This window comes from Onychostoma macrolepis, chromosome 14 (genome assembly GCF_012432095.1).
Source record: "Onychostoma macrolepis isolate SWU-2019 chromosome 14, ASM1243209v1, whole genome shotgun sequence".
In the NCBI taxonomy this organism is placed as follows: Eukaryota; Metazoa; Chordata; class Actinopteri; order Cypriniformes; family Cyprinidae; genus Onychostoma; species Onychostoma macrolepis.
Genome location: NC_081168.1, coordinates 15,849,236 through 15,874,341, shown reverse-complemented (window position 1 = coordinate 15,874,341; position 25,106 = coordinate 15,849,236). Strand labels below are relative to the sequence as shown.

The 25,106-nt window shown below is 36.2% G+C and overlaps 5 protein-coding genes and 1 long non-coding RNA gene across 10 annotated transcripts; 4 read left to right on the top strand and 2 right to left on the bottom strand.

Moving 5' to 3' along the window:
- Nucleotides 1-3,101: 3,101 nt before the first annotated feature.
- On the top strand, nucleotides 3,102-4,943 carry LOC131552948 (uncharacterized). Its single transcript, XR_009274085.1, has 3 exons — nucleotides 3,102-3,230; nucleotides 3,739-3,864; nucleotides 3,998-4,943. It is a non-coding gene; the product is annotated as an uncharacterized LOC131552948 (long non-coding RNA).
- mgst2 (microsomal glutathione S-transferase 2) lies at nucleotides 4,925-12,157 on the bottom strand. Of its 3 annotated transcripts, none has more exons than XM_058797194.1 (6): nucleotides 12,046-12,157; nucleotides 6,456-6,545; nucleotides 5,696-5,795; nucleotides 5,425-5,495; nucleotides 5,217-5,298; nucleotides 4,925-5,127 (listed from the first exon to the last, which is right to left on the bottom strand). In XM_058797194.1, exons 2-6 carry the CDS (start codon nucleotides 6,514-6,516, stop codon nucleotides 5,016-5,018), a joined length of 426 nt encoding a protein of 141 aa, XP_058653177.1. In that variant the 5' UTR covers nucleotides 6,517-6,545; nucleotides 12,046-12,157; the 3' UTR covers nucleotides 4,925-5,015. The 3 variants fall into 3 exon arrangements, with proteins under 3 accessions (XP_058653177.1, XP_058653176.1, XP_058653175.1); XM_058797193.1 differs by lacking the exon at nucleotides 12,046-12,157 and adding an exon at nucleotides 7,547-7,701 and having other exon boundaries at nucleotides 6,456-6,542; XM_058797192.1 differs by lacking the exon at nucleotides 12,046-12,157 and adding an exon at nucleotides 7,547-7,568.
- Nucleotides 6,840-11,567, top strand: setd7 (SET domain containing 7, histone lysine methyltransferase). 2 transcript variants are annotated; one of them, XM_058797187.1, is made up of 8 exons: nucleotides 6,843-7,525; nucleotides 8,242-8,371; nucleotides 9,041-9,242; nucleotides 9,387-9,576; nucleotides 9,719-9,800; nucleotides 9,999-10,116; nucleotides 10,222-10,379; nucleotides 10,537-11,567. In XM_058797187.1, the coding sequence occupies exons 1-8, from the start codon at nucleotides 7,486-7,488 to the stop codon at nucleotides 10,736-10,738; spliced, it is 1,122 nt and encodes a 373-aa protein (XP_058653170.1). In that variant the 5' UTR covers nucleotides 6,843-7,485; the 3' UTR covers nucleotides 10,739-11,567. The 2 variants fall into 2 exon arrangements, 1 of the variants encoding a protein (XP_058653170.1); XR_009274084.1 differs by lacking the exon at nucleotides 10,537-11,567 and having other exon boundaries at nucleotides 6,840-7,525; nucleotides 9,719-9,825; nucleotides 10,222-10,358.
- zgc:113425 (uncharacterized protein LOC541425 homolog) lies at nucleotides 11,688-14,878 on the top strand. Of its 2 annotated transcripts, XM_058797190.1 has the most exons (7): nucleotides 11,688-11,806; nucleotides 12,065-12,236; nucleotides 13,588-13,647; nucleotides 13,740-13,871; nucleotides 13,958-14,104; nucleotides 14,208-14,268; nucleotides 14,426-14,878. In XM_058797190.1, exons 2-7 carry the CDS (start codon nucleotides 12,072-12,074, stop codon nucleotides 14,530-14,532), a joined length of 672 nt encoding a protein of 223 aa, XP_058653173.1. In that variant the 5' UTR covers nucleotides 11,688-11,806; nucleotides 12,065-12,071; the 3' UTR covers nucleotides 14,533-14,878. The 2 variants fall into 2 exon arrangements, with proteins under 2 accessions (XP_058653173.1, XP_058653174.1); XM_058797191.1 differs by lacking the exon at nucleotides 11,688-11,806 and having other exon boundaries at nucleotides 12,047-12,236.
- A 141-nt stretch (nucleotides 14,879-15,019) lies between these two features.
- Nucleotides 15,020-19,112, bottom strand: rab33ba (RAB33B, member RAS oncogene family a). The gene is made up of 3 exons (XM_058797188.1): nucleotides 18,973-19,112; nucleotides 18,623-18,859; nucleotides 15,020-17,576 (listed from the first exon to the last, which is right to left on the bottom strand). The coding sequence occupies exons 1-3, from the start codon at nucleotides 18,982-18,984 to the stop codon at nucleotides 17,088-17,090; spliced, it is 738 nt and encodes a 245-aa protein (XP_058653171.1). The 5' UTR covers nucleotides 18,985-19,112; the 3' UTR covers nucleotides 15,020-17,087.
- A 257-nt stretch (nucleotides 19,113-19,369) lies between these two features.
- Nucleotides 19,370-25,007, top strand: ugl (ureidoglycolate lyase). The gene is made up of 15 exons (XM_058797186.1): nucleotides 19,370-19,558; nucleotides 19,769-19,897; nucleotides 20,048-20,266; nucleotides 20,467-20,557; nucleotides 20,686-20,762; nucleotides 21,327-21,437; nucleotides 21,527-21,586; nucleotides 21,677-21,833; nucleotides 21,913-22,111; nucleotides 22,986-23,064; nucleotides 23,164-23,256; nucleotides 23,359-23,431; nucleotides 23,525-23,592; nucleotides 23,658-23,788; nucleotides 24,621-25,007. The coding sequence occupies exons 1-15, from the start codon at nucleotides 19,553-19,555 to the stop codon at nucleotides 24,787-24,789; spliced, it is 1,662 nt and encodes a 553-aa protein (XP_058653169.1). The 5' UTR covers nucleotides 19,370-19,552; the 3' UTR covers nucleotides 24,790-25,007.
- Nucleotides 25,008-25,106: the final 99 nt, after the last annotated feature.

The following is a 25,106-nucleotide window of genomic DNA, read 5'->3' as shown; positions in this document are numbered from 1 at the left end:
TGTGGAATTAATGTGGAATGAAAACTAAACTTAACCCATTTAATCCCAAATTTTTCTCAGACATGAAAATATCAAAATAATGTGTCATTAGTAACCCCTTGAAACAATCAATAATATATATATATTTTTTGTAATAATATATATATATATATTATTTTATGGAAAAGTGTGTGTTTTATGGTTGATCACAATTGTGACCGGGTGGGTAATATGTATACTGAAATTAAGTTATTTCTGCAGTCATCAAAATTCTTATATATCTCAGCCCAGTTATTAATCCATTGTAAACAGTTTCATCACATTCTATGGTTACTATTACATTATATACATTAAAAAACCCTTATACAACACTGAATAGGTATACTAAGATACAAAAAAAAGTTATTATCCCACCGTTCACTATTGTTGCCATCAACATGTTTACTCATTCTATGTCCACACTCGACAAAACTAAATAATTATGAATTCATAAATTAATACTAGACACCTTAAAGATAATGTGTACCAAAAATATTTATCATATCTTTATGTTAACATACATTACTAGCCTTTTGATTTGGAGCTTTGATGCAGCCATCATCATCTCATGGTGCAAACAGGAAGTAAACTGCTCTAGTCATGTAACAATTTGCACTAAACATGTGAAACGGCACATATTTAATTGAGACCCTTTATTTTTTCCATATTTGCAGAAAATGCACTAAAACACCAGTCAGTAAAATTTTTAGAGCTTTATAAATGAAAACCTTCTTTACTCCACCTGTGTGTCGTGTATTCAATGTGAGTGTAATTTGTCATTCATATGAATATAGGGATGAATTGAAAGTGACTTATATCATGACAGATGGAGATGGCTCAGGAATCAATCACATCAAAGTTTTGGCCTCAAGACAACACAAGGTTTGCATCCTGCCCCTACTGTCCCCTTTTTTGAAAACTAAAATATGGTCACCCTAATTTAAAGCACCTGATGTCAGTATTAAGTCAGTGATTTGGTGTATTGCATGGTACATGAAAATGTTGTTGCTTGCACTTTTTTATTGTTATTTTTTCTGCATTCATGTGGTTGCTATACGTTGCTGTATCATTAGAGAATAAAAAAGCAGCAGTGTGTATTTCTGTTTATTCTAACTGTTATGTTATTCAGATTACAGGGTCTAGTTGCCACAAACCATTCATTTGTTTTTGTCTAGAGCCACCAAGTGGCCATCTAGTGTATTTTTTTTTTATTATTATTTGTTTATTGATTTTAATCTACATGAGAGAGTCATAAAACAAAAATAACAATAGAAACATTCAGTAACAAAGGTAACAAATACAGTAAAATAATTAAATAATAAGAGCAGCAGTATTTAAATATATATGTTCAAATGTTGGAGGCCTTGGTTGATTCCAGTTGAGCAAAATGCATTTTTTTTTGCTAAGTATGATATTATGCCAAGCCTTTTTACAGATATAGAGTCAAGTGTCCTGTCCAATCCATCTAGTTTTTCTATGCATCCTCAGAATGATAGATTAAAGAGTTTCACATAAATGAACGAAATCCATGCGATTTGTGTTTGTGTGTTTATATTTTTTATTTTAAGTAATGAATTAATTTTAATGTAATTTTCATACACAATTATTTATGAATAAAAAGAATGAGAAGTGTGTGAAGTATAAAAAGCATTAATTAAACAGTTTGGCTTCAAAGATCTTACTGGGCACAGTTCTTAAACTCAGGTGGTCCAGCTAAATTGGGATTATAGTTTTATACTTCATCCACAAACACCCTACACTCTCAGAAATAAAGGTACAAAAGCTGTCACTGGGGCGGTACCTTTTCAAAAGGTACATGTTTGTACCTAAAGGGTCCATTTTGGTACCTTAAAGGTACATATTAGTACTTAAAGTGTACATATTTGAACCTAATAGGTACAAAAGTGTACCTTTTGAAAAGGTACCGCCCCAGTGACAGCTTTTGTACCTTTATTTCTGAGAGTGTACACGTCTTGTCTGAAATACTAAAAAAATAGTTTTCCACATACGTTGGCATTGTTAGAAGTCAAATAATAAACAACAGTTATCTACGATTTAAATATCTTGATGATCATATAAACATTTTAAGAAACAAATTCAAAGAACCAGCCTAATTTTTGGCTTATAAATCAAGTTATCTAAAAAACACAACAACAACAAATAAACGAGTTATATTGAAATAGCGAGAATCAAATATTCAGTATATTCATTTATTTTCATTCAGCGGTAACCTTGCCTGATCAATATGATCCTAATCAACTGTTAATGATTTATACTTTTCTGTTTATCTAAAGCAAGTGCATGCTTACTACGTTCATTTAGAGAAATCTTATATTGACTTATGTGATAAGGATGTGATACAATGTGTTTGTCCTATATAAATTTATTTAACTAACAAAAAATAGTAACAATGTAATTCATACATACCATAGGTACCTGGCATTTTCTGAATTAAAATTAATATTGATTTTTTTTTTGCATAAAGATTCAAAATGTCAAGGTGATGCAAATTTACTGATATCATAACGAAGGAAAAAATCCTTAAATAAAATAATGAAAAGCTTCCATATTTGATTACCAATTTACTAATTGCTTTTAAATTCAACTGATCAGGTTTAAAATATTCAAAAAATTCTAAATGTGAATGCAAAGGACAGTGACAGACAATAAAACTTTAATATATTTGGTCATATATATCATATTAAATATATCACTTAAATTTAATCTAGCAGTACTGAACTATATAAGTGGTAATCTGCATTTATCAGAAGCTATTTCTATCTAATATGACGCCAAGGTTTAGACCCCTAATCTAAACACCAAAACTAAACTTTAGGGTTGACATCACCGAACCTACTGAAGGTCCTAATGTATTTAGTTTGTTTCAGTGATGTTAAATAGTATTTAATGTTTATTTCTTATAGACATACTTGGCATTATCCATTCTAATAATACTATACAGCCTGGAAAACATTAAATACCAAAAGCACCAGAGAAAGTGCTATCCATTGGCATAAACATGGAGTCTGGTTAAACATTGATAACAAATTCAATTTTGTTTTGAAAGTTCAGTATTGTGAAATGTAACACTGTAAATGTGTGTGTGTGTGTGTGTGTGTTAGGACCAAAGCACCTCAACAAAATAATTCAGATAGAAAAAAGACCAGCTACCTGAGATTTCACTACTTTCCACTGAAGGTTTCATCACAACAGTAAGTAAAAAAATAATCAACAATTATTTTTACTGAAGTACTCCAATGCAACTTGATGACTTGTAAGTATTAATGAACATATTATAGGCATATACTGATGTCTTTTGATTTTGCCACTAGAATATAGTGTGCAACTCTCTCTCTCTCTCTCTCTCTCTATATATATATATATTTAGCCTATTATATTTTATTTGAAAATTTCACTTAAGGTCTGAAATCACAAATTGAATAGAAAATCACTTTTAGAAACAAATATTAAGACAAAAAAATATTTTGTTTTTTATTGTTGTAAACCTAAATCTACTCTTAATTCAAGATATATTTTTTGAAAACAAAGCTTAATCTTTTAAATTTTGTTAGAGTTATCTTATATAAAAGATCTTAAAATGTTTTACTGGAAAAGTTACAACATAAATGTGGAATGTTTTAATAGAAATTAATTCTCCTATCAAAAATGCATAAACTTTAATCGTACTTTTAAAAAAAAAATATTTTAAACTCTTCACAGTTGATTGAAATGGTTCAGATTGCAAAGGCAATAGTCTTTCTCTGCATGCTGATTGGATGGTCACAGGCTTTTCCACACCGTGATGTTGTCGTCAGTGAGAATGAAGCAATGAAAGATGCTGACATGGTACTGTAAACAGTTTAGAAATGAGCAATTCAACTTTTCCTAGTCCAGTTACCTGTTCATAGTCTCTACAGCTTTACCTCTCTAAGTTAAGCAGTTACTATGGTATTTAATATTTAATATTGTTTCTTTTCAGGTAACAGATTTTACTCCACCAGTGTGTCGTGTGGTAAATGAGAGTTCAGACTGTCTTTTGTCATGTGGAAATACAATCTTGGAAGTGACTTATATTATGTCAGATGGCAACGGTTCAGGAATTGATCACACCCAAATTAATTCTTTTGGTGCGGGTTTTAGCAACATAACTCAATATGATGGTCTAGATGAAAATGGCTACAATGCAACCCTTTTGCATTATTCTGGTATCTGCTGCCTTGAAGATTTGGAAGTTGCTGCAGTGGACAAGGCAGGAAACAAGGGGAAGTGTCCTGTAGTTGTCAAACGTGTTACGACCACAGCCAGTCATTTCAAGACAATACATTTTTAGTACAGTTAAAGTACTTGATGTTAATGACTTGGTGTATTGAATGGTACATGAAAAAAATGATTGCAAGGTTCATTTAAAGCAAGTGCATGGTAACTAAATTTCACAGATAGCTTTTATTTACTTAAATATCCTTGTGATAAGGATGTGACATGTAAAGGTGATGCTAATTTCCTGATATAATTAAGGGGGAAAAAACACTCATTAAAAGATTTAAGTTTATTAATTCCTTTTAAATTCATCTTATAAGTTCTAAGATGTTCAAAAATAATCTAAATGTGAATGCAAGTGTCCGGGTGACAAACAATAAACCTTCAATGTTGCTCAAGACAATTTGCATTTATAAGACACATTTCTCCCCGGTGACCTGAATCAGCACAAGTCTGTCAGTTTTGACGCAGCACTTTTGAAGGCAAGTACTTACAAAATATATTAGCATTCCAATTCAGTCCACATGATGTCCACAAAAGATAACGCTTTCAACAATTGTATAGTAGTAGTAATTTAGTCATTTAAAGTTATAACTGAATTGATACTGTAATATAAATCTTGGAATGAGAATAAACTGACACATAAAACATAAACACAACAAGTTTATCTGAAAGTATGTTACATGCCTTTTGTTTAATAAATTGGTGAAAACGGTTTTGAAAAATTTGAATTAAATTATTCAGAGAAGTCCGTTGTTGAGATATTTGTCCAAAAACGATTGAATAATTCCAATGGTAGCCACCACAGTTAGGAAAAACAGGGCGCACAACACCAAGTAAAACCCTGGCAACCTAGAAACAAAGGCAAAAATAGGCTGTAATGTGTTACAACTTGACTTTACAGAATAGGCCTATTAATTAACTTGTGTTTTGATTATCACCTTTTCTTGCTTTCATGAATATAGCCGGTAAAGTATATCTCTCTGCCCACAATATACAGAAGTCCTCCAAGAGCAGCAAGCACTGTGAAAAGGGAAAAATGGGAAAAAGATTAAAACAATGCCACTTTTTATTTATTTTTATTTTTTTGTCCACCATAAACACTGCTATTACTATATCATTGTTATAGAAATATACTATTTAACATACCTTCGTTGCAAAAGATGCCAGAGATCCACAATACCACCAAGAAAATGGAATACAACTCTACACCATTTTGGCTAAAGAAATAGTGGAAGGAAATATTTTTAGTATTTTATGATTTGTTTGTAGAGGTTTATTCAAGCTAGGATTGACCGTGAAAGCTTGCCAATCAAACTAGATTTGACTAGATTTTGACATTACATCATGAATGAAAAGAGAGAGATGTGTGTGAAGTATGAGAGGCATCAATGATGCAGTTTGGCTTCAAAGATCTTACTGTGCACGAAATGTCCTTTCAAACTCCGGTGGACCAGTAACAGTGGGTGGCATAATTTTATGTTTCATCCTTGACCACCCCACACGTCTTGCCTGAAATGCTAAAGAAATTCAACCACCATCATTATTTGTTTTACCAGACTTAAATAAAAAGACTAATAATCATGTATCTGGTGTATGATTTTAAGTGTATTATTACCTTGATTATCATATAAACATTTATAGAACCTTTCTGATTTATGACTTACTTAGCTATCTTAAAATAGCTCACTATGGCCCTAGAATCAAACATTATTTTATTAAACCTTGACCTGATGAAAAACAAGAGGTCATTATTTAACAATTACATAACAAGAGGTTTACAACATTTAAAATGGATCAAATTTATAAATTTATCAAATGTAACACGTTAGTTTAATCCTAAATAAAAAGCTTTTACAGTCTGATGCCTTAATATAAGAGTTTTAAGTTCAACAAACAGTTAATTCTATAAATACATCAAACAGTTATTTTAAAAAGGATCAGTGTAGAAACCTATAAACTGATCAGAATAACCTGTAATTTAACATCAAGAATTGATCATCTTCAAAGACCCACATACTGTAGCAAATGCAAAAACTTTGCTGAATCTATAAGAACAACCTTTATGAGATTTTAAGATTTTTTAATGCTACAGTATGCTGATTGAACGGTGCAGGTGCAGCTGCAGAGCAGTGACTAAACGTTTGTAATTTTTGATGTAGTAGATAGAAGATACTTACTCAGATGGAGAGCAGACAGTATCGAGACTGCTGCGAGGAGAACCGGCAGATCCGAAGTCATATTTGTGGGGATATAGTCAGATACAACTACTTTTTAGACAGAAAAAAAAAAGTGTGAAATTAGGTCAGTATGTCCGCCTATTTTGCAGATTGCCTCCTGTTTCGGAGATCAGGAAGAACCCACAAAAGATCCAGGGGGCGGAGTTGGATCCACATCCAGGGGGTGGAGATTGGTAGGTTTAGGGGTGGGGATGGGTGGGTTTATGGATCAGGGGGTGGAGACGGGTAGGTTTAGGTCTATGTAAGGTGGGGGGAGTTGGATCTAGATCCAACTCCACCCCCTGGATCTTGTGTTCTGCAGTGAGGACCATCTCGAAGAACCGGTCTAGTGTTTACACACACAGGGTGTAACATATCACACTCATTCCGTAGTTCAAGTCAAATAAGAGTACGAGCTGGGAATGACAGTTGCTTTATGTCTCGTGTGTCAACCTCGTGACCCCATAATAATACTTAGATTCAACTAAATTTACAAATTTTACAAACTAACTTTTCGATTAGTAAACTAACTGTACGATTCTTTAGAATCAGTTCGCGACCTGTCAGATTCAACTCAGAAATTTGTTTGGGAGGTTTTTTTGTTTTATTTTATTTTTTATATATTCCACAACAAAAAGCAGCTAGAAAGCATCGTGGTGACATTGTAAGAGTAGGGTTTCGTTAGCATCGGCGAAAAATAAAATTACGTTTGGGATGGATTAACAAAATAGAAAGCAATGAAAACCAAATCAGTGAATCATTTTAAACTAGTTGATAGAAGCGAATTGTCCGAGTGAACCGATTCGCCAAAATGATTCAGCTCCGGAGCACAGCGCTCGCGTGAAGCTGGAAATCTGTGCCGTGCGTTCTGCGCTGATGATGTCAGACACTGTGCGCCGGGGACTGTCAGCTCTGCGCTGCTGAAGCTTCCGCGACAGGCGTATAAAAGCAGACTATTATACCTCTAATCAACAACAGAGGAAGCGCGATCATGGACAGCGATGATGACAACATGGAAGAAGTGGTGGAAGGTACGACATGTATACACAAACCTTGCATGAATTTGTTTTTGTCGTCTTCTCGGCTGTCAGGCTGAACTTTTATGCAGTCTCATTCCGCCGAGGATTAGCCGACCGACACAAGCTGTCAAGCAACCGAGGCCCGTAAGCTTGGGACTTTTTAAATCCTCCAGGTGACAGAGAGTGTTATTTCGGCTTTTAGACTTAGCTACAGTTCTATCTGAAGTCCCAGGAACTGAGTTAGAATAAACGTAGTTAGACAATTGATTTCTCTTAAAATACCTTTCATTTTATTACATTCTCTGACACTTTGTAATATATATCTTTTTATAATCTTTGTAGAAGTCTGTAAATGCCCTATATATATATATATATATATAAGCTAGATTCGTATTTGGATGAACATAATAGTGTTGTTGAAGCCACGTGGTTAAAAAAAGTGAGGTGTTGACACAAAAGTTGCAAGTTCAGCTTTAAAGCTTGATCCAAAACTGCAGATGCACGTAGTTTTCAGCTCTGGACTGTCACCATTAAACCCAGCACTTAGTGCCCCTTAATTAGCTGACTGTTGTTTTGTATTAAATATTTTTGCTGAATGTCAAGTATCTAACTGAACTGATTTTATCCACCTGGCCCATTGAAATGAATGTCATTGATCATTCAGTGCATTCGTTATTTATCAGTCTATTACTTAGTTTATCTCTGATTACAATTTCATGACTTTTTAGGACCACTGGATGAGGATGACCAACCTCATGGCTTTTGCACTGTGACTTACTCCTCCAGCGACAGATTTGAGGGACACTTTGTCCACGGGGAGAAAAATGGAAAAGGAAAGTTCTTCTTTTTTGATGGCAGGTATGAAACTTTATGTTGGCACCAATGATCTATTATTGATTTCTAGTATATGATTTAATAATAGAATATTAGTCACTGTTGATCAGACTCTCAGATTTCATTATTTAAATCATGACAACTCTCGTTTTATTGTTTCATTCATAAGGATGTATTGCAAGTAGGATTGGTCCTGGACTAGATCTGCTATGCTGCTGCTGACATTAGGGAAAGATTACTGTTGAAACATGCTCTGAATTATAGGGATTAGGATACATGCTGTTGCCAGGTAAACTAGGGAAAACCCCAGGATAACAGGAGGATAACGAAAATTCCAATTGCCCACAGGTCTGTACCAGATTGAGATGGAAATAAATAAGGTGTAGATGAGAAAGTGGCAGCTGATTGGTACAATGGCTGCGCTGCCATTGTACTAATAAGCTGCTCAGAAGAATTTCATGATTGAACTATATTCACTGAGTCGCTGTCATTACATGCAGACACATGTATCATCACCAGCAGTCTTAGATCTAATTATCTTGCATATTTTCTTTCTACACAGTTTGTTTGCTTATTTTGGGGTTTAATTTTTAGAATCTTACATACTAAAAAGCCTTATTTGGATTATTTTGATAGTAGTGGACAAAGGTAATTATATTTCAACCAAAAATCACCTGTTTTTTCCTTTTATAGTACGCTGGAGGGTTTCTATGTGGATGATGCTTTGCAGGGCCAGGGTATTTATACTTATGAGGATGGGGGAGCATTACATGGGACTTATGTAGAAGGCGAGCTCAATGGACCTGCTCAAGAGTTCAATCCAGAAGGTCAACTGGTCTTCAGGGGCCTGTACAAGGACAACATCCGTTATGGCATGTGCTGGGTCTACTACCCGGTATGTTGTGCCCAACATCAAGCACTTTAAATCACAAATTAAACTCTTATCGACAGCATTATAATGTATCGAACTGGGATCAGTCTATTGAAAAGTTCCAGGTTTATGTGTATATAAGTTTTCGTTTTTCTCTGCTATCTAAAGGATGGCGCCTGCGTGGTTGGGGAAGTGAATGAAGATGGAGAGATGACCGGAAAGTCGGTGGCTTATGTTTATCCTGATGGGCGTACGGCTCTGTATGGCTCCTTTGTTGATGGAGAACTGATTGAGGCCCGACTTGCCACTCTTACCACCCAAGAGAACGGCAGACCACACTTCACTGTTGATCCAGATAGTTAGTTTAGTTTTATTTTTCTCTTTTATTTACAAGACTTAATTTAAAGCTATTTAAAAAGCCAAATCTGATCATTAAAACTTAATCTTGGTATATATTAGTTGTAGGTTAATCTTTTTCTTTTTTTTTAACTCTTTTGTAGGTCCTGTTTACTGCTACGATAAATCCACCTCGTCATGTATCGCTGGTCATAAATTGCTGCCCGACCCCTACGAAAGTCAACGGTTGGTGCAAGCTGTGATCAACCATGTAAACCTCAATCTATCAAATCTCGTTTTGAACAGAAAACATATTTGTTTGTTCCAGTGATGTTACTTGCCATTTCATTGGGGAGATTCTGCTGGTTCTCTAGGCATAATACAGTATTTGTCATGTCATCTTGTTGATTCAAGCTGAAAGGTGGTCTTCTTTTGGTTTAACAGTGTGTATGTTGGACAGTCACTTATTTCTGGAGCTGGAGAAGGGCTATTTGCAAAAACTGAGGCTGAGGCTAACACAGTGATGGCTTTTTATAATGGTGTCCGCATTACACATACAGAGGTTTGTCTGTTTGCATTTTACATTATTCAGGGCTAGAATGTAATACTTTTAAAAATATTAAAGGATGCATGGTTTATTTTATTTTTTTTATGTTAAATTTAACAGGTGGATAGTCGTGACTGGTCCCTGAATGGGAACACTATTTCATTGGATGAGGACACTGTGATTGATGTTCCAGAACCTTTCAATCTGATGGAGAATTATTGTGCATCTCTAGGCCACAAAGCCAATCACTCTTTCGCTCCCAATTGCAAATATGATCCGTGAGTATTAATGTTCATTTTAGTAATATGCAGAGATGTAGTGCTTTTGTTTCCTATATTAAACTGAGTAGCATTTTGATAGCTATTTAAATATAAAGAAATCTTTTTGTTGGACAATAATGGGTTAGTCGTGTAACCGGTGTTTTCACCTGTCAAGGTACATCCATCCTCGTTTTGGGCAAATAAAATGCATCCGAACAATCCGTGCTGTGGAAAAAGATGAGGAACTCACTGTTGCTTATGGTTATGACCATGAGCCATCAGGAAAGTCTAGTCCAGAGGCACCAGAATGGTACACAAAGCAATTGCTGGAGTTTCAGCAGATGGAGTCTGGAAAAGGTGCTGATGAGACCTGCTAAGTCCCTCATCAACGCTGTCTGAAAAAAAACATGATCTCCCATCCCAGCCTATAACTACCACCAGAAACTCTAACTTTGTTCTTTGACCTTCTTGCAGCTAACACTAATAAGTAATCTCTCTTCTGAACTGATTCCTGGTATCCTCGTCAGTTTACAAGGATTGTAACTGTGAAAATCCTCGCTCAGATCACTGAGCAAGCTGAAAATTTCTATGGTTCTACAATGTGGAAGGACTAGTATGTGTGTCAGTTGGTGACTGATTTGGTTGCGCTACAAGAATACAGAGACTGAAAAGAGCAAGTGATTTAAAGGCATTTTGACTGAAATCCATGGTGTGGAGTTTGAAAGTTTTAAAGACCGATTACTGGAGGTACATGACCTCTTTACCACAACTTGTGATAACTATGCAGTATTAAACCAGTTTAGTGTCTTTTGCTGCTCTGCTCATGTTTCCCCTAAGAACTGAAAATATAGATTTTTTTTTTATGTTGGTATTACCAATAATTATTCTTGTAAAGCAATTTGTTCTGTCTCCTTTTGCATGTGCGAACAGTTACGTTTACATAGGCTCTAGCAGTCTTGAAGAACAGTATTACACAGACAAAGCTGATATTTATTTGTGATATTTTTTTTCAAGAAAAATTTACACCATTAAAAGAAAGTTAAGGAAGGTGAACTGTATGTGTGGGGAAAAGACTGAACGGAATGTACAGAATTTGAGACTAAGGCACAAGGTTAAGAGAAATATTTCTACTGAACTGAACTGAACTTTGATATGCAAAAGCTATCAACAAAGATTTATCAATAAAAACTCCAGCATAGAGCACAATTGGACTCATCTTTTCAGTGTTCACAGCTATAATATTATTAATAAAATGTTGAAAATATGAATCAGGTTTTCTTTAAGCCAAAATGGAAGAAGGTCAACACCATAAATATCCACACTGTGGGGGCGTGGTCATCGTGCTGCACCTGCGCGCGCGCGCCAGGTAAATGAGTGACTCGCTGGGTTTCACCGCTTGCTTCCAAACAAAAGCGGTCCGGAAGTGATAAGGAAAAACGGCACAGGTCAATACATTTATTCCAATTTGTAGGATTTATACACCACTTTATACATTTAAGTATAGCGTTTAGTAAACTTAAGTTAGTAAAGTCGTTTTGTAGTTTCAGAATCAACGCACAACGTGGAAAGCGATCGTGACTGTTTCAAGTCATTAGACGTTTGATAAAAGATCCAGCTCCGATCGGAGACATAATTGAAGGGTTTTTCTCTTTTAAACAATATATATTAACATGAAATCCATTACCTCTTCTCCCCTGCTGAAGGCCTGAGATGGACCGTTACAGGTATTTCATCTTCAATCAGAAGAGTGTGGTGGTCCTCGGCATCCTTCAGGTGGCGTGCGCGGGGCTTTGCGTGGTTTGCGGATTTATGGATGCAGTCTTCCGGAAGAGCACTACTCTGAGTGAAACTAGAGCTCCACTCTGGGCTGGACTGGTGAGAAACCTTAGTTAAAACTGACCATTTATTTACTTTAATATGACTTAACGTAGTTATAGTTCCCACGTTAATCTATAATGCACCATCACAGTTTTGTGGGGGGGGGGCTATAATGACAAACAAATACAACTCATTATATACATTATAAATACTTTAAAAGACACAGACATGTAGATGTTTGTGGAAGATGTTTTCTCTGTTTTGGAGGGATGCTCGTTTTTAAATCATACCCTATTGCATCAAAATTTGTTAATAGGCCTACTGTAGCTACTATAGTTTGGGGTGGATAATTTTATCAGTTGTTTATTATTCATGCAACAATGTATTACTGTTATAGTTTTTATTAATAACTATTGCTATATAGCTGATAACTTTGTCTAGTGCTCTTATGAATGTTTTGTGAACATGATTTGTGAACATTTAACTACTATACTGAACGACATAGCATAGACTTCTTCATGGCGCTAGTGTTTGCGTATTTCATTATGTAACCTGTTGTACAGATCTGTGTAGTGTTAAATACTGTTTTTGACAGATAATATCATGATATTCCCTTACCGAATGTCGTATCCTGTCAGCAATAACCTGCCCATAGGCTTTGAACATTTCACATGAAATTCTGTCAGTGTGGGGGAGCTGTAGAATGCTGCAAGAAAAATACAGCTGCGCTATATCTCTGGTCATTTTAATATGTAACTAATTTAATGTAATTTTTTTTTAAATATCCAGTGGATGATCGAGGGGCACAAGAAGAATCTGGGGGGGCATTGCCCCCCTTAGACCCGGCCCTGGGACAGAGTCAAAGTCACATAAAAAATAAAAAATAAAGTTATGTAAGGAAAAATAGAATTAGCTTTTGTATCCAACATTAAAACACATTTTGCTATTTTATGTTAACATGACTTTCCTTCGTAGCCAATTTACTGTAAATGTTTCTCACTGCTGTAGTGTGGTTTAGGATGAACTTATTAATGCTGATTTTCACCCTCTTGTGGCATGTGTTTGCGCTAAGTGACTGATTCTACAGGGCCCCAAACAGGACTGGTGATGAAAAAAATATATATATGAGATGGTAGAAAAAAATGCTTTTGTGTTCTCTCTGTAAGAAGGTATTGCATTCCCCTGAGAAACTTTGCTTTCTCTTGCAAAAGCTCTGAAATAAAGTTTTTTCTCATATTTCCATCACAAAGGTTTGCAAGCAAACCTGAAGTTTCTTAGGGGAATGCAAAAGTTTTGTGAGGAAAATACAAAAGAATTTAAATGGGTTTTTTTTTCTTCCATCTCATTTCATTAACCATCACCCTTGAGATGCTCAATATGATTCTATAAAGCTTATTTCCTCTTTTAGATCATGGCTGCCCCTGGTGTACTTGCCCTCTTTGCATCCCAGAAGAAAAACCCAATTTTGGTAATTTCTTATCCGACTAATCCACAGTATTTCTCCTGACGGTTGTCTCTTTCTACCTGTTGATATTAACATGTTCTCATTAATACCTTTAGGTAAACGTCATGATCGTATCATCTGTGATGTCACTTTTTGCTGTTGTGATTGTCTTCGTTTATGCTTGCGTCACTCTCAGTTATGGAGAAGAGGATGATGAGATCTTCCATGCCCATCCTATCCCTGAAGTGGTACAGTCACACCAGATCATGTTTACTCTCCCATAAACACTCAGCTTAAAACATACAAATGGTGGATAAAGTTGTGTCTTGTGTAGAGGTTCGTGCTCAGCCGGATGGTGAAAGGAGCAAACATTACCCTTCTGGTGGCCTGTGTGGGGTCTTTGCTCTTTACTTCTCTCATTGCTTATGTCGGCTGCCGCAGTCTGCCGCTTTGCGGCTGCTACGACTCCACAAATGGCATGGTGGGTGAAATTTTATGTAAGACAAGAAAGTGCAGTATTTTGAAGTTAGTATACAGTATACAAGATTGAGCTTGTAATTACTGCATGGTTGTGTATTTTACAGGAGTTTCTAGTTCCTCAGAATGACCCTGTTACTCCAACTGAACTTGTATGCACTTGGCAAGGTACGTGAGAGATGTGTTGTTCGAGTGGATTTGCACACTGAGACAACAAAATCATATTTCATAAGTCGTCTGCTATATGAGCCACAATGTATGCCATTATGATGATGTTAGTGAGGATGTGGCCAACTGTAATGAGGTTTTATTTTGCCTCTTGCAGACGGAGATGAGCGAATCTTTAACTCCCCCATGTCATTCATGGATCGCTGTTCTGAGCAGGAACAGCAAGACCTCTCCACGTTTCCACCGTATAGCAGACTAGCTTAGTCATTTATTTCTGTTTTTTTTAAATGTGTGTGTGTGCCTAGGGAAAATGAAATATTGGTAAATATAGTTCATTAATTTTACCCATAAAGTGACAAATGTCCAGATTTCATCAAGCCTGCTTGTTTCAGATCAACTTAAATTTGTATCTTGATGTTTAAGTTATCAGTGCTATATTTTATATTATCTTTTAGTGTGTTTTTTTTTTTTTTTTCTAAAAGCATGTGCCTTCACTTTATACTTTTTACATGATAGACTATTTTTGCAAACATAAATCTGTTTTACAATAAACAATATATTAAGTATTTTATTTGCCTCTTTATGAATTTCCAAACCATTGCATTTCAATGGATATTCAGACTCTAATAACATACCAAGGGACAGTATCATTTTTGCAGTGTTATTACTTAAAATAAGTCTCTAGTCTAAGCATTATTAAATTCCCATATGCAGTCTTTAATTAAACAAATAAAGCACAACACTAGTCAGCTGAAATTCAAAGATGTGGTACTTTATTTTTTTTAGTAAAACATTGAAATAGTTAAAACCAAAACTGCAACAAGCATCGATCTCTTTTGCACTCCTTTGATTATAGTGGATTGATGGTTTCTTTATTTTCCCAAAACTATAGCACTCAAACTCACTGACCAACATTGAAGGCATGAGTTGTATCAGACAAATGACTAGTAAAGATATGTTGTGCATGCTCGAGTTCTGGCATTGCAAGGTGCTATTTTATCAACTGCTGACCCCTGATATCATGAATTGGCTCATACACTTTGGTTGCAAAGATGTATAATTATCCCAAGAGTAATAAACAATTACCTATAATAAAAATGTAACACTTAAACATGTTAATAGTCTTCCATATATTTTCTGCGATTAGAAATTTCAAGCTGTTTTTGTGGCTTTTTTAGATCTGCTCATATTTTACCTCATTAACTATGTTATAAATGTGTTAATGAAGACCAAAAAAAAACAAATTCTGAAGGACACTTAAAATGGTACATTGGGTGAAGAGAAAAATCAGTACAGACAACAGTGGAGAGAATCCAGACCAAGAGTATGTTTTTATCAAGACCAGTTCAACATGAACCTACAAAAATCATCAAAGCTCATGTTGTTTCTGGCAGATAGATTAGATATGAACCTTCTGTAAGCATCCAGAGTCAAAACATTAAGCACAAATAAACAAGTCTTAGTGTGCATTCAACGTCGCATTTAAATATTTAAGAGCCATCATTAACCGTGTACAACTAATTCCTCAACTAATCACATGCTCCCCTATTATTGTACCCGAATCAAACAACACAATGCATCAGCTAATCAGGCCCTTAACCAACCTACTTCAAAAAATTTACCAGAAATCATATGCAAAACATCTTTTTGGCAATTCCCCATAAAACAAATAAAGCATGTCATGCCTGAGCTTCTTTCATGCACTCCACAGGACCAGCTGTGGTTACATAAAGACATGAGTGAATATTCCCTGTAATGGATTGAACTCTGTTCTGCGTATCAGTGTGGGAAAGAAGATGGCTGAAGGGAAAAACAATTTAGCCAATAGCATATCTGTATATTTGTGCTGATAGATTACACACTGAAATATAGACTGTTATCAGACCCTTAGTTCAGATTTATGCCATGCACAGAGCAGATTGCATGAATAATATGAGGTACTAATCTGCAATTATACAGTACAGATCATTTTCGATTTGCCTAACAAAGCAATACTACATACAAATCCTGCCTGTAGACACTAAAGTAAATATTGTCAGCGAATCCTTGTCCCTTTTTACCTAACTTACCTACATTTTGACATGATTCATAGGAAGGACTGGTTGTCATGCATAACCCGGATGTCTTTACAGTAGATTTTATTCAGATGAATGGCTGCTAGAAGAAAATAAATTGGCAATAAATAAAACACTGGCAGTGGACTAGGACTGGCTTTCTTTTTTGGAAAAAAAAGGTTATCAGCATTATTTTACTTTTAAATTCGTCTCACATTGTCTAAGATCTATTAGCAGCACTTATAAATAACCTGCATTTAGTGTTTGTTCGTCGGTTTCTCTTTTCACAGGAAGTGTCTGCATGTGTGTTGGTGACACAGAATGAGAGAACAAACAACAAACACAGACTAAACCAGATTTAAAAAATAAAAAATATGATGAAAAAGGCAACATGTTATGCATGAAGATTTCATTGTTCAATTCACCTGCAGAACTACATAACTGGCTAAAACTATTAGGCAAATGTAGTGTGTGTTTGGCAGTGGCATATGATATCAACTAGGCTGACACATAATAGATGAAGCTTGTATATGTAAGGCAAATGGGCCTACATGCAACCTCTCAAAGCCTCTGGTTTGAGTGATGGAGGAATGTTTTTTTTCCCCCTTTAAAATAATGGCCAGATCAGATACAAAAAGAAATCTTGAGAATAGATGTTCCTGTGTCCTCAACCCTTCACTGGTAACACAAAAGTACCTCTGAATCTGCTTCTTTAAAAGGTGCTTCACCTTTGTCATCTCCATCCTGTAAGAGGTGACTCCTTCATTAGCTCCTCCAACATCCACAGCCCCAAGTTCCCCTGTCCTCCTCGTCCTGCCTCCTGAGAGTGACAGTATCTCCTGATCCACACGGTGGTTGGCTTAACATCAGCGGCTTCTGAGATTTCAGCTTGTGCGCCACCGTCATAAAAATGGCCTCCACGTGGTCACTATTATTCTGACCGCTGTCGTTTCCGTAAGGGTTCTTGGCAGAGGTCTCAAACAGAGGCATTGAGTGTGCATCGGCAAACTGCTGCGCTACGTCGGTACTTACTTGAGCGGCGTGGCGCAGGTCGCATTTGTTGCCAACCAAAATTCTAGGCACCTCTTGACCCAAGGCATGTTGACGGCACTCCTCGATCCACGACGGAAGACTTCGGAAACTAGCAGCATTGGTGACATCATAGACAAACACCACAGCGTGGACGTTGCGGTAGTAGTGCTGCACCATACTCTTTCGGAAGCGCTCCTGGCCTGCGGTGTCCCACAACTGGACCTGGTAGAGGGGAAAAAGAGAGAGCTATTAGCTGTCAACTTATAAAATACCATGCATATTTGTCCTTTTAAAGGGATAGTTCACCCAAAAATGAAAATTCTGACATTAATTACTCGCTCTCATGTCGTTTCGAATCCGTAAAACCTTCGTTCATGTTCGGAACACAAATTAAGATATTTGTAATGAAATCTGAGAGCTTTCTGACCCTGCATATACAGCAATACTGTAATGAAACGTTCTCAGGTCCAGAAACGTAGCAAGAACTACTATTTTACCGATGTCCTGACTCCTTGCTACGTTTCTGGACCTGAGAACATTTCAGTTGTATTGCTGTATATGTAGGGTCTAAGAGCTCTCGGATTTCTTAAAAAATATCTTAATTCGTGTTCCGAAGATGAACAAAGGTTTTACGGGTTTGGAACGACATGACGGTGAGTAATTAATGACAGAATTTTTGGGTGAACTATCCCTTTAACATTGTAGGAGAATGCAGGGTGTGTTCATGCAGAAATGACAAACATGGTTAGGTATTATATACCTGATAAAGTGTGGGTCTTGTGCATAAGAGTTTTTGGAAATTTACTTTGTTACATACTAAGCTGTTATGACCAATGTAATAACCCTGCATTACATTCGCCATCTCTTCAACCTTATAAAGCCTATTGTAGATGTAGATTGTAAAACAATGTAGTACATGCATGACAGTTTATATTGACAACTGATATAATTATTTACATTACATGCTATCAGAATTTCATCTTACCTTTTAGCCATATAAATAACTACATCTACCCAACTACACTTTTTAAAAAATAAAATCATACTCTACGAGTCATTAAAAAAAAAAGCTTTGTGTATCAAATATGGTACAAAACATAAAACACAAACTTTTGTATTTACATTGTCTCTAAAGGTTCAATAAACTAATCTATTTTAAAAGACTCTTGACTAATAATTCATGTGTCAGGCTTTACAGGATATTGAGTCATTTGACACATATTGAGTCAATCTGCAAAATAACCTCCTGAAATCAGAAGCATCCTCACCTTGATTTTCTCGCCGTCTATTTCAATAACCTTCTCCCGAAAATCCACCCCGATAGTGGCCTCAGTCTTGTCTGGAAACTTGCCTGCACAGAATCTATAGGTGAGGCAAGTCTTGCCAACTCCAGAGTCTCCTATCACGATGATCTTAAATATTCGAGTCCGTGGAGGAGGCAGCGAAGAGCTGGTCAAAGATGAGCTAAACTCAAAGGAGGACTCGATATCTGCCATGCTGTCTTCCTATAGTACAGACAAACAAGTGCCTCACAGAATGGCACAGTGCAAATGTACTGATGCTAACGGGTCAAATAAATAATTCAAACGCAGGCTTAGTTTAACCTTCAGCCCTTCACCTCAAGCTTCATGTGCAAAACTTAGAGATTCAAACGTCGGGGACTGTTTTTGACGTGTTGACCGGTAAACTCCGCATTTTGCTGATGCATTCCTGGCGGAGTCTTCTTACACTGTTTGGGTCTGTAGCCACGTACGACGTTGACATAACTGTAATCTCGCGAGAAGTCACATAACACTGAGAGCGTTTTGTGTCTGCAGGGGAAAAGAGCATCACAAAACTGAAACTTACCACTGTAAACGGAGAACACAACACACACACACACACACACACACACACACACAAACTACATAAATATGGAAGTCATTCTATTATATTCTATTGTAATATATGCATGTATTACATAAAAAATAAGGGGGGGGGGGGGGGAGTTTTAACTTCTTTGCAGTGACTTGATATTTCTACTTTTAACATTGAAGGAGGATGGCACTAAAAAGATTTAGTCGAGTTTGTTTACTGATTCGTTCCCTTAAAAGCTTTCGTTCACGAAAGAAACCTCACTAGTCATGTGTGGCTAAAAGTAAACAGTGCAGTGAGACTTATCAAAGTCCAACTCTAGATTTACTGAACGACTGCAGAAAATGTTGGTAAGTTCTCATGATGTGTGACTGTTTTAAAACTAATAACACCCTCATTAAAATGTATATTTTCTGTACTATAGGCTATTTGTATGTGTAAGTATTTTTTTGTATAGTTTTTTGTAAGTATAATTTTGTCTCTATGCATCTGTCAGTGATGATTTGCTGTCAGTGTCAGGAAATCATGCAGGTTTAATGGTTTAATGTGCTGATAAACAGGTACATGAAGGTGTTGAGCTGGAAACGCCTCCCTCAGGACTTGAGAGAGAGTTTCACACTCTTTTTAACTCTGATGCACTGCAATTTCTGTCTGAACTCATCTCTACCTTCCAAGGAGAGGTTGACAAGGTACCTCTTCAACTTGATTCTAATACAATTTAACCCAATAATGCATATTAAGGAAACCCCAATTACTTATTTATGCTACTCATAACAATGTTTGCTTGTTTGTTTTTTTGGACGAGTCTTCATCAAAAGATGTCTGTACTCTTTTGCAAGGTTTTGAATTTGCGAGTCCTCCGGAAAGTTGAGTTGGATCTGACTGGAGAGTTGCCAGGCTTTCTGAAGGACACAGCTCATATCCGAAATGATCCCAGCTGGAGAGTGAGCCCAGTTCCAGACCGATTGCACTGCAGACATGTGGACGTTGGTGACCTTTCACCCTGTGATACACAACGTCTTATAATGGGACTCAAATCTACTGCCCAAGGTTTACAGGTAGGACTTAGTAATGCAAATAAGATGACATTGAAGTTAGAACAGATACTAAACTGCACTGAATACAGAAGAGATTGTATTTTTGTGTATACAGTGATTATAGTTTATTTGTATCCATATTCGTTTTGGCATCAACGAATTTGAAACTGAAAAAGCTGAATTCCTGGCTGTAATTGCATTATTGTTCTGTTCTGTTGTAGATTGATTTTGATGATGGCAACTGCCCAACATACCGCAATCAAATAAAGGGCATTTATAATGTTTATCAGGCTGTGCACAACCAGTTTCAGGGTGAGTCTTGAGTCTAACTCCTGCAACTTGTTTTGTCAGAAATGTAGTGAAATATTATTAACAAATGAATCCCATCAGAGATCTATGGAAAGCATGCGTTAACAATCTGTGATATTCCTCTTGAACAGATGTACCACCCATTTCTCAGGCTCCAGTGCTGATGCTCCGTCCTCGAGCATGGAACATGGTGGAGCACAACATGATAGTATGGATCTGTAGTGAGCTTGTTTAATGGCACAGATGAGAACATTGGTGTCTTTGTTTGTTTGTCCAAACCATGTGTTGGTTTGTTTGAAATTGATTTAGTTTCACATTTCACCTTCTAATGATTTAATGATCTTTTGTAAGGTTTTAAAATTTTAATCACTTATAACCACTCCTTTAGAAAATATATATATATATTTTTTAACATTTCAGCTGTTTTTCCTAGAAGTGCATATGTAGAGAAAATTGATACTTTTGCTTGTTTCCTGCTTTAGATCTAAATTTAAATCTAAATTCAAGAGATTTCAGTGAAAGCCATTCATAATAAAAGTCTTCACATTCATGTTATAGCTCTGTACTCTTAATTTATGTCAGTAAATGTCTAATTTTTGTCTGTTTATATTGCTCCAAATGGGTTTTTGGAGAAACATCTGATTCAGATTAAAACAAAAGATAACTCAGAAATCTCTTTAGCTGTAAATGAGTTAATCCTGCATAGTAAAATATCCATCTTGGTAGTGTGAACTATATGTGCTTCTCTTCTCTGCTATCTGTTTCTCTGTAGGTGAATGGTCGAGAGGTTCCAGGTCCATTGTTTGATTTTGGTCTGCTGATGTTTCATAATGCAAAACTACTTCTTCAAAACCAGAGTGGCCCTTTTTTCTACTTGTCCAAGGTCAGTGTCAGTTCACATCACTCTGTTTACCAGGACAGAACTTATAGAATCAAACATATTCTAGAAAACCTTCATGATATGTTGTGCAGGTTGAGAGCTACAAGGAGGCCAGACTCTGGAGTCAGATTTTTTTCTGGACTGAGAAGAAGGTGCGAGTGTTGACAAAGATTACATATGACCCCACTGCAGTTTTAACTACCATGAATTTTATTTCTAATATATTCTGAATTATTTTGTAGCTTGGCCTGCCAGCGGGCTGCATAAAGGCCACTGTGTTGATTGAATGTGTCCTGGCGTCGTTCGAGATGGAGGAGATTTTGTACGAGCTCAAGGAGCACTCTGCTGGTCTAAACTGTGGCATCTGGGATTACTCAGCTTCCTTTGTCAACAAATTCGGTCAGCGCATACATTTTCTGCAAGTTCGACTAGTAGACTCAATCACATTCCTCAGTAGTAACAATGGTTTGATTTATAGGTCATCGGGCTGATTTCCTCCTCCCTGATCGCAGTAAATATGTGGATATGGAGAAGCATTTCCTGCACAGCTACATGGATCTTCTAGTGCAGACGTGTCACCGCAGGGGTGCCCTAGCAACAGGTGGCATGGCAGCACTGCTGTTGCCTAGAGACAAAGAGAGTGACCTCTACAAGACTGTACTCAGAACTGTCACCAGGCAAGACACAACCAGATCAAATAAAAGCTGTGTGGTGATTTGAATGCAACCCTTAATTGCATTCAGAATATAGTGGCACATACTTTTAAATCCCAATATTACGGTGGCCCAGTAGTGGACAACATAATAGAAACAAGCTGCAACACAAAGGAAACAAGCCACAACACAGTGAAATTAGCACAACACAACAGAAACAAGTCACAATACAACAAAATTAGCACAACACAACAGAAACAAGTCGCAATACAGCGAAAAAAGTCGCAACAAAACGAAATTAGCACAATTAGTCCAACAATTGAGCACAATTAGTTAGACTAACAACGAAATTAGTCCTATGCATTGTGTTGTAGCGATTTTGTAGATTTTTCAGAGATTTTGCTGTGTTGTGCACTACTTGGCCACTGCACAATATGGCATAAAACATAAAATGAACTTAATTGTTTTTGCATTTAATCCAAACGTCATATATTTTCATTAATGTTATACTAGGGATGACGGCATCAGTATTACTATTGATCAGACTTAGGGTTGGGGATTCAAACAACTCCATAACCCTAAATATTAAAATCTGACCTGTAATTTTGCACCAATATGTATTATGGACATGAAATATACCTTAAATCTTGGACCAATTATCGTACTGACAAATGTTGCCTTACAAACAATATTAATCACAGATTGTACTAGTTATTTAGACTGCTGTGATCCATATTGTATTTGCCTGATAGCTTTTTCTTGGCTAACAGTCATCTTAGGGTGCATAACATTATTGTATATTGTATCAGTCTATTATGCTGATCAAATCAATACAGCTCAACCATTTATGGTTCTTTATTTGTTTTCCATATAAATGATCATTTTTGTGTTATTTTAGACTTAAATTACTGGAGATCAAAGCAGGTGTTGATGGGTTCATGGTCTACGACATGGACCTGATTGAGCCCATACAAAAAGTAAGTGTCACACATAAGTCGTTCATTTCTGTCTGGTCATTGATAGACTTCCCCATAACAGCACTTGCATATAAAAACATATTTCTCTCTCTCACACAGCTGTTTCAGCTTCACTCTCATGGTCAGAATCAACTCCTGCAGCTTCGTGAAGACATCACTGTGACCCCTGAAGACTTGCTCATTATGCCTGCGGTCAGTTGAATTCTATCACTGCAAATCATGTTAACAGTTTAATAAATGTATGGTGAATATAAATGCTGTTGCCTTTGTATTGTGTGCTTTATATCTCTATAGGGAGGAGTAACACTGTATGGGCTGAGGTATAACATTGCTGTAGGTGTCCTCTTCATTGAAGCCTGGCTTTCAGGTGCAAAACTTTATTTCACCTATGACTTTTCAAACAACACTTTTATGCTATGTGATGAATGGAAGTTTTATTGATATTGCCTTTGTACAACAGGCAGAGGTCATTTCTTCTATCTGGGGAAGGTTGAGGATTCAGCAACAGCAGAGATATCCAGATCTCAGGTTGGTTCACTCAAAGCTCACGTTACAATATATTATCTCTTATTCTAAGAGGCTACATTTGTCAGGTTTGGCAGTGGATTCGGCACCAAGTGAGACTGGAGGACGATGGGACGGTAGTGACCCGAGCTCTTGTCAGCAGTTTGGCTGAAGGTCTGACGGAAGATCTGAAAGCAGCCATAGATTGCCAAACAAGCAGGTAGAGAATGCTGTACAGATGCTTCATCCATTGGATAGAGACAACATTTGTTGGAATGTGCACTTGAACAAGACATAGTGATCAGAAAATGAAGTGGGATTCACACAAAAAAACACCATGCATTACAGTGATTTTACTACGGTTACAGGATGTTCTTGTAGACGGTATGAAGAAATCATTGTTCAGTGAATTATGTAAAATTCATACACATACACTAGTCAACATTTAAAGTAGATCAAAACCTTTCATCAAAGTTGTCTTAGGACAACTTTGATAAACTTTTTTGATCCACTTCAAATGTTGACTACTGTATGTATATACAGTCATTGCCAAAACTGATTTTTGACTTTCATGAGCTGTAAGCTCTAATCATCAGTCTGTGTGTAATGAATGAATATAATATACAAGTTTCACTTTTTGAATGGTGAAATAAATCAACTTTTTGATGATATTCTAATTATATTACCAGCACCTGTATATACAAACACACACACATACGTACATTTAGATGAGAAACCTGATAAGATGTTGAAAAAAATAAGATGTTGCCTTGGCAACTGAAATACATTAAAGTTCTAATGTTCAAAAATAACCTTTTAACTGAAAAATATTACTAAAAATATTAAAGCTTGTAAATTAAAACAGAAATATTACAGCAAATGTATATGATTAATAAATACAGGTTTAATGGATTTTCATGCAATCTAATGTCCCTCCTTTTAATATAAAAATACAGTACTGTTTATGTTGTAAAGAACTATGGCACCTCTGTGATTACCTAAGAGCTCACATTGAGAAATACTGACCTCTTCTCTATTTCCACTCTTTTTAGGGATAAACAGAGGTTGATGACTGCTGTGTCCATGTTTCTAGAAATAGTGCAGAAGAATGATTTCCCAGAGTTCCTTACCACATACCTTAACCTGGACCACACTTTCCTCAGCTCTCAGAGCCAACATGAGGACCGACAGACAGACACGGCCCCCAAAGCCAGACTCTAACAAGTCTAAATTACTTAATCACAAAACAATACATCCACAAACACTTGTTGTCTTAACATGTGAATACATGAAAGATGATTTATAATGTCTAAAAAAGGATAGGAAATTTACTTCAATTTACCTGTAGCACAGTGGTTCTCAACCAGGAGACCTAATGATGACTTTAACAACAACGAAACGACTTTAAATAAATCAAGATTAGAAAAAAAAAAAAAAAAGGTTATACGAGGAAGCGCAATTTTAAAAAAAAAAGGGAAAGGACAAAAATATTTAGACCTGGAAAAATAATAGAAAAGAACATTTGTAAAACTACTATA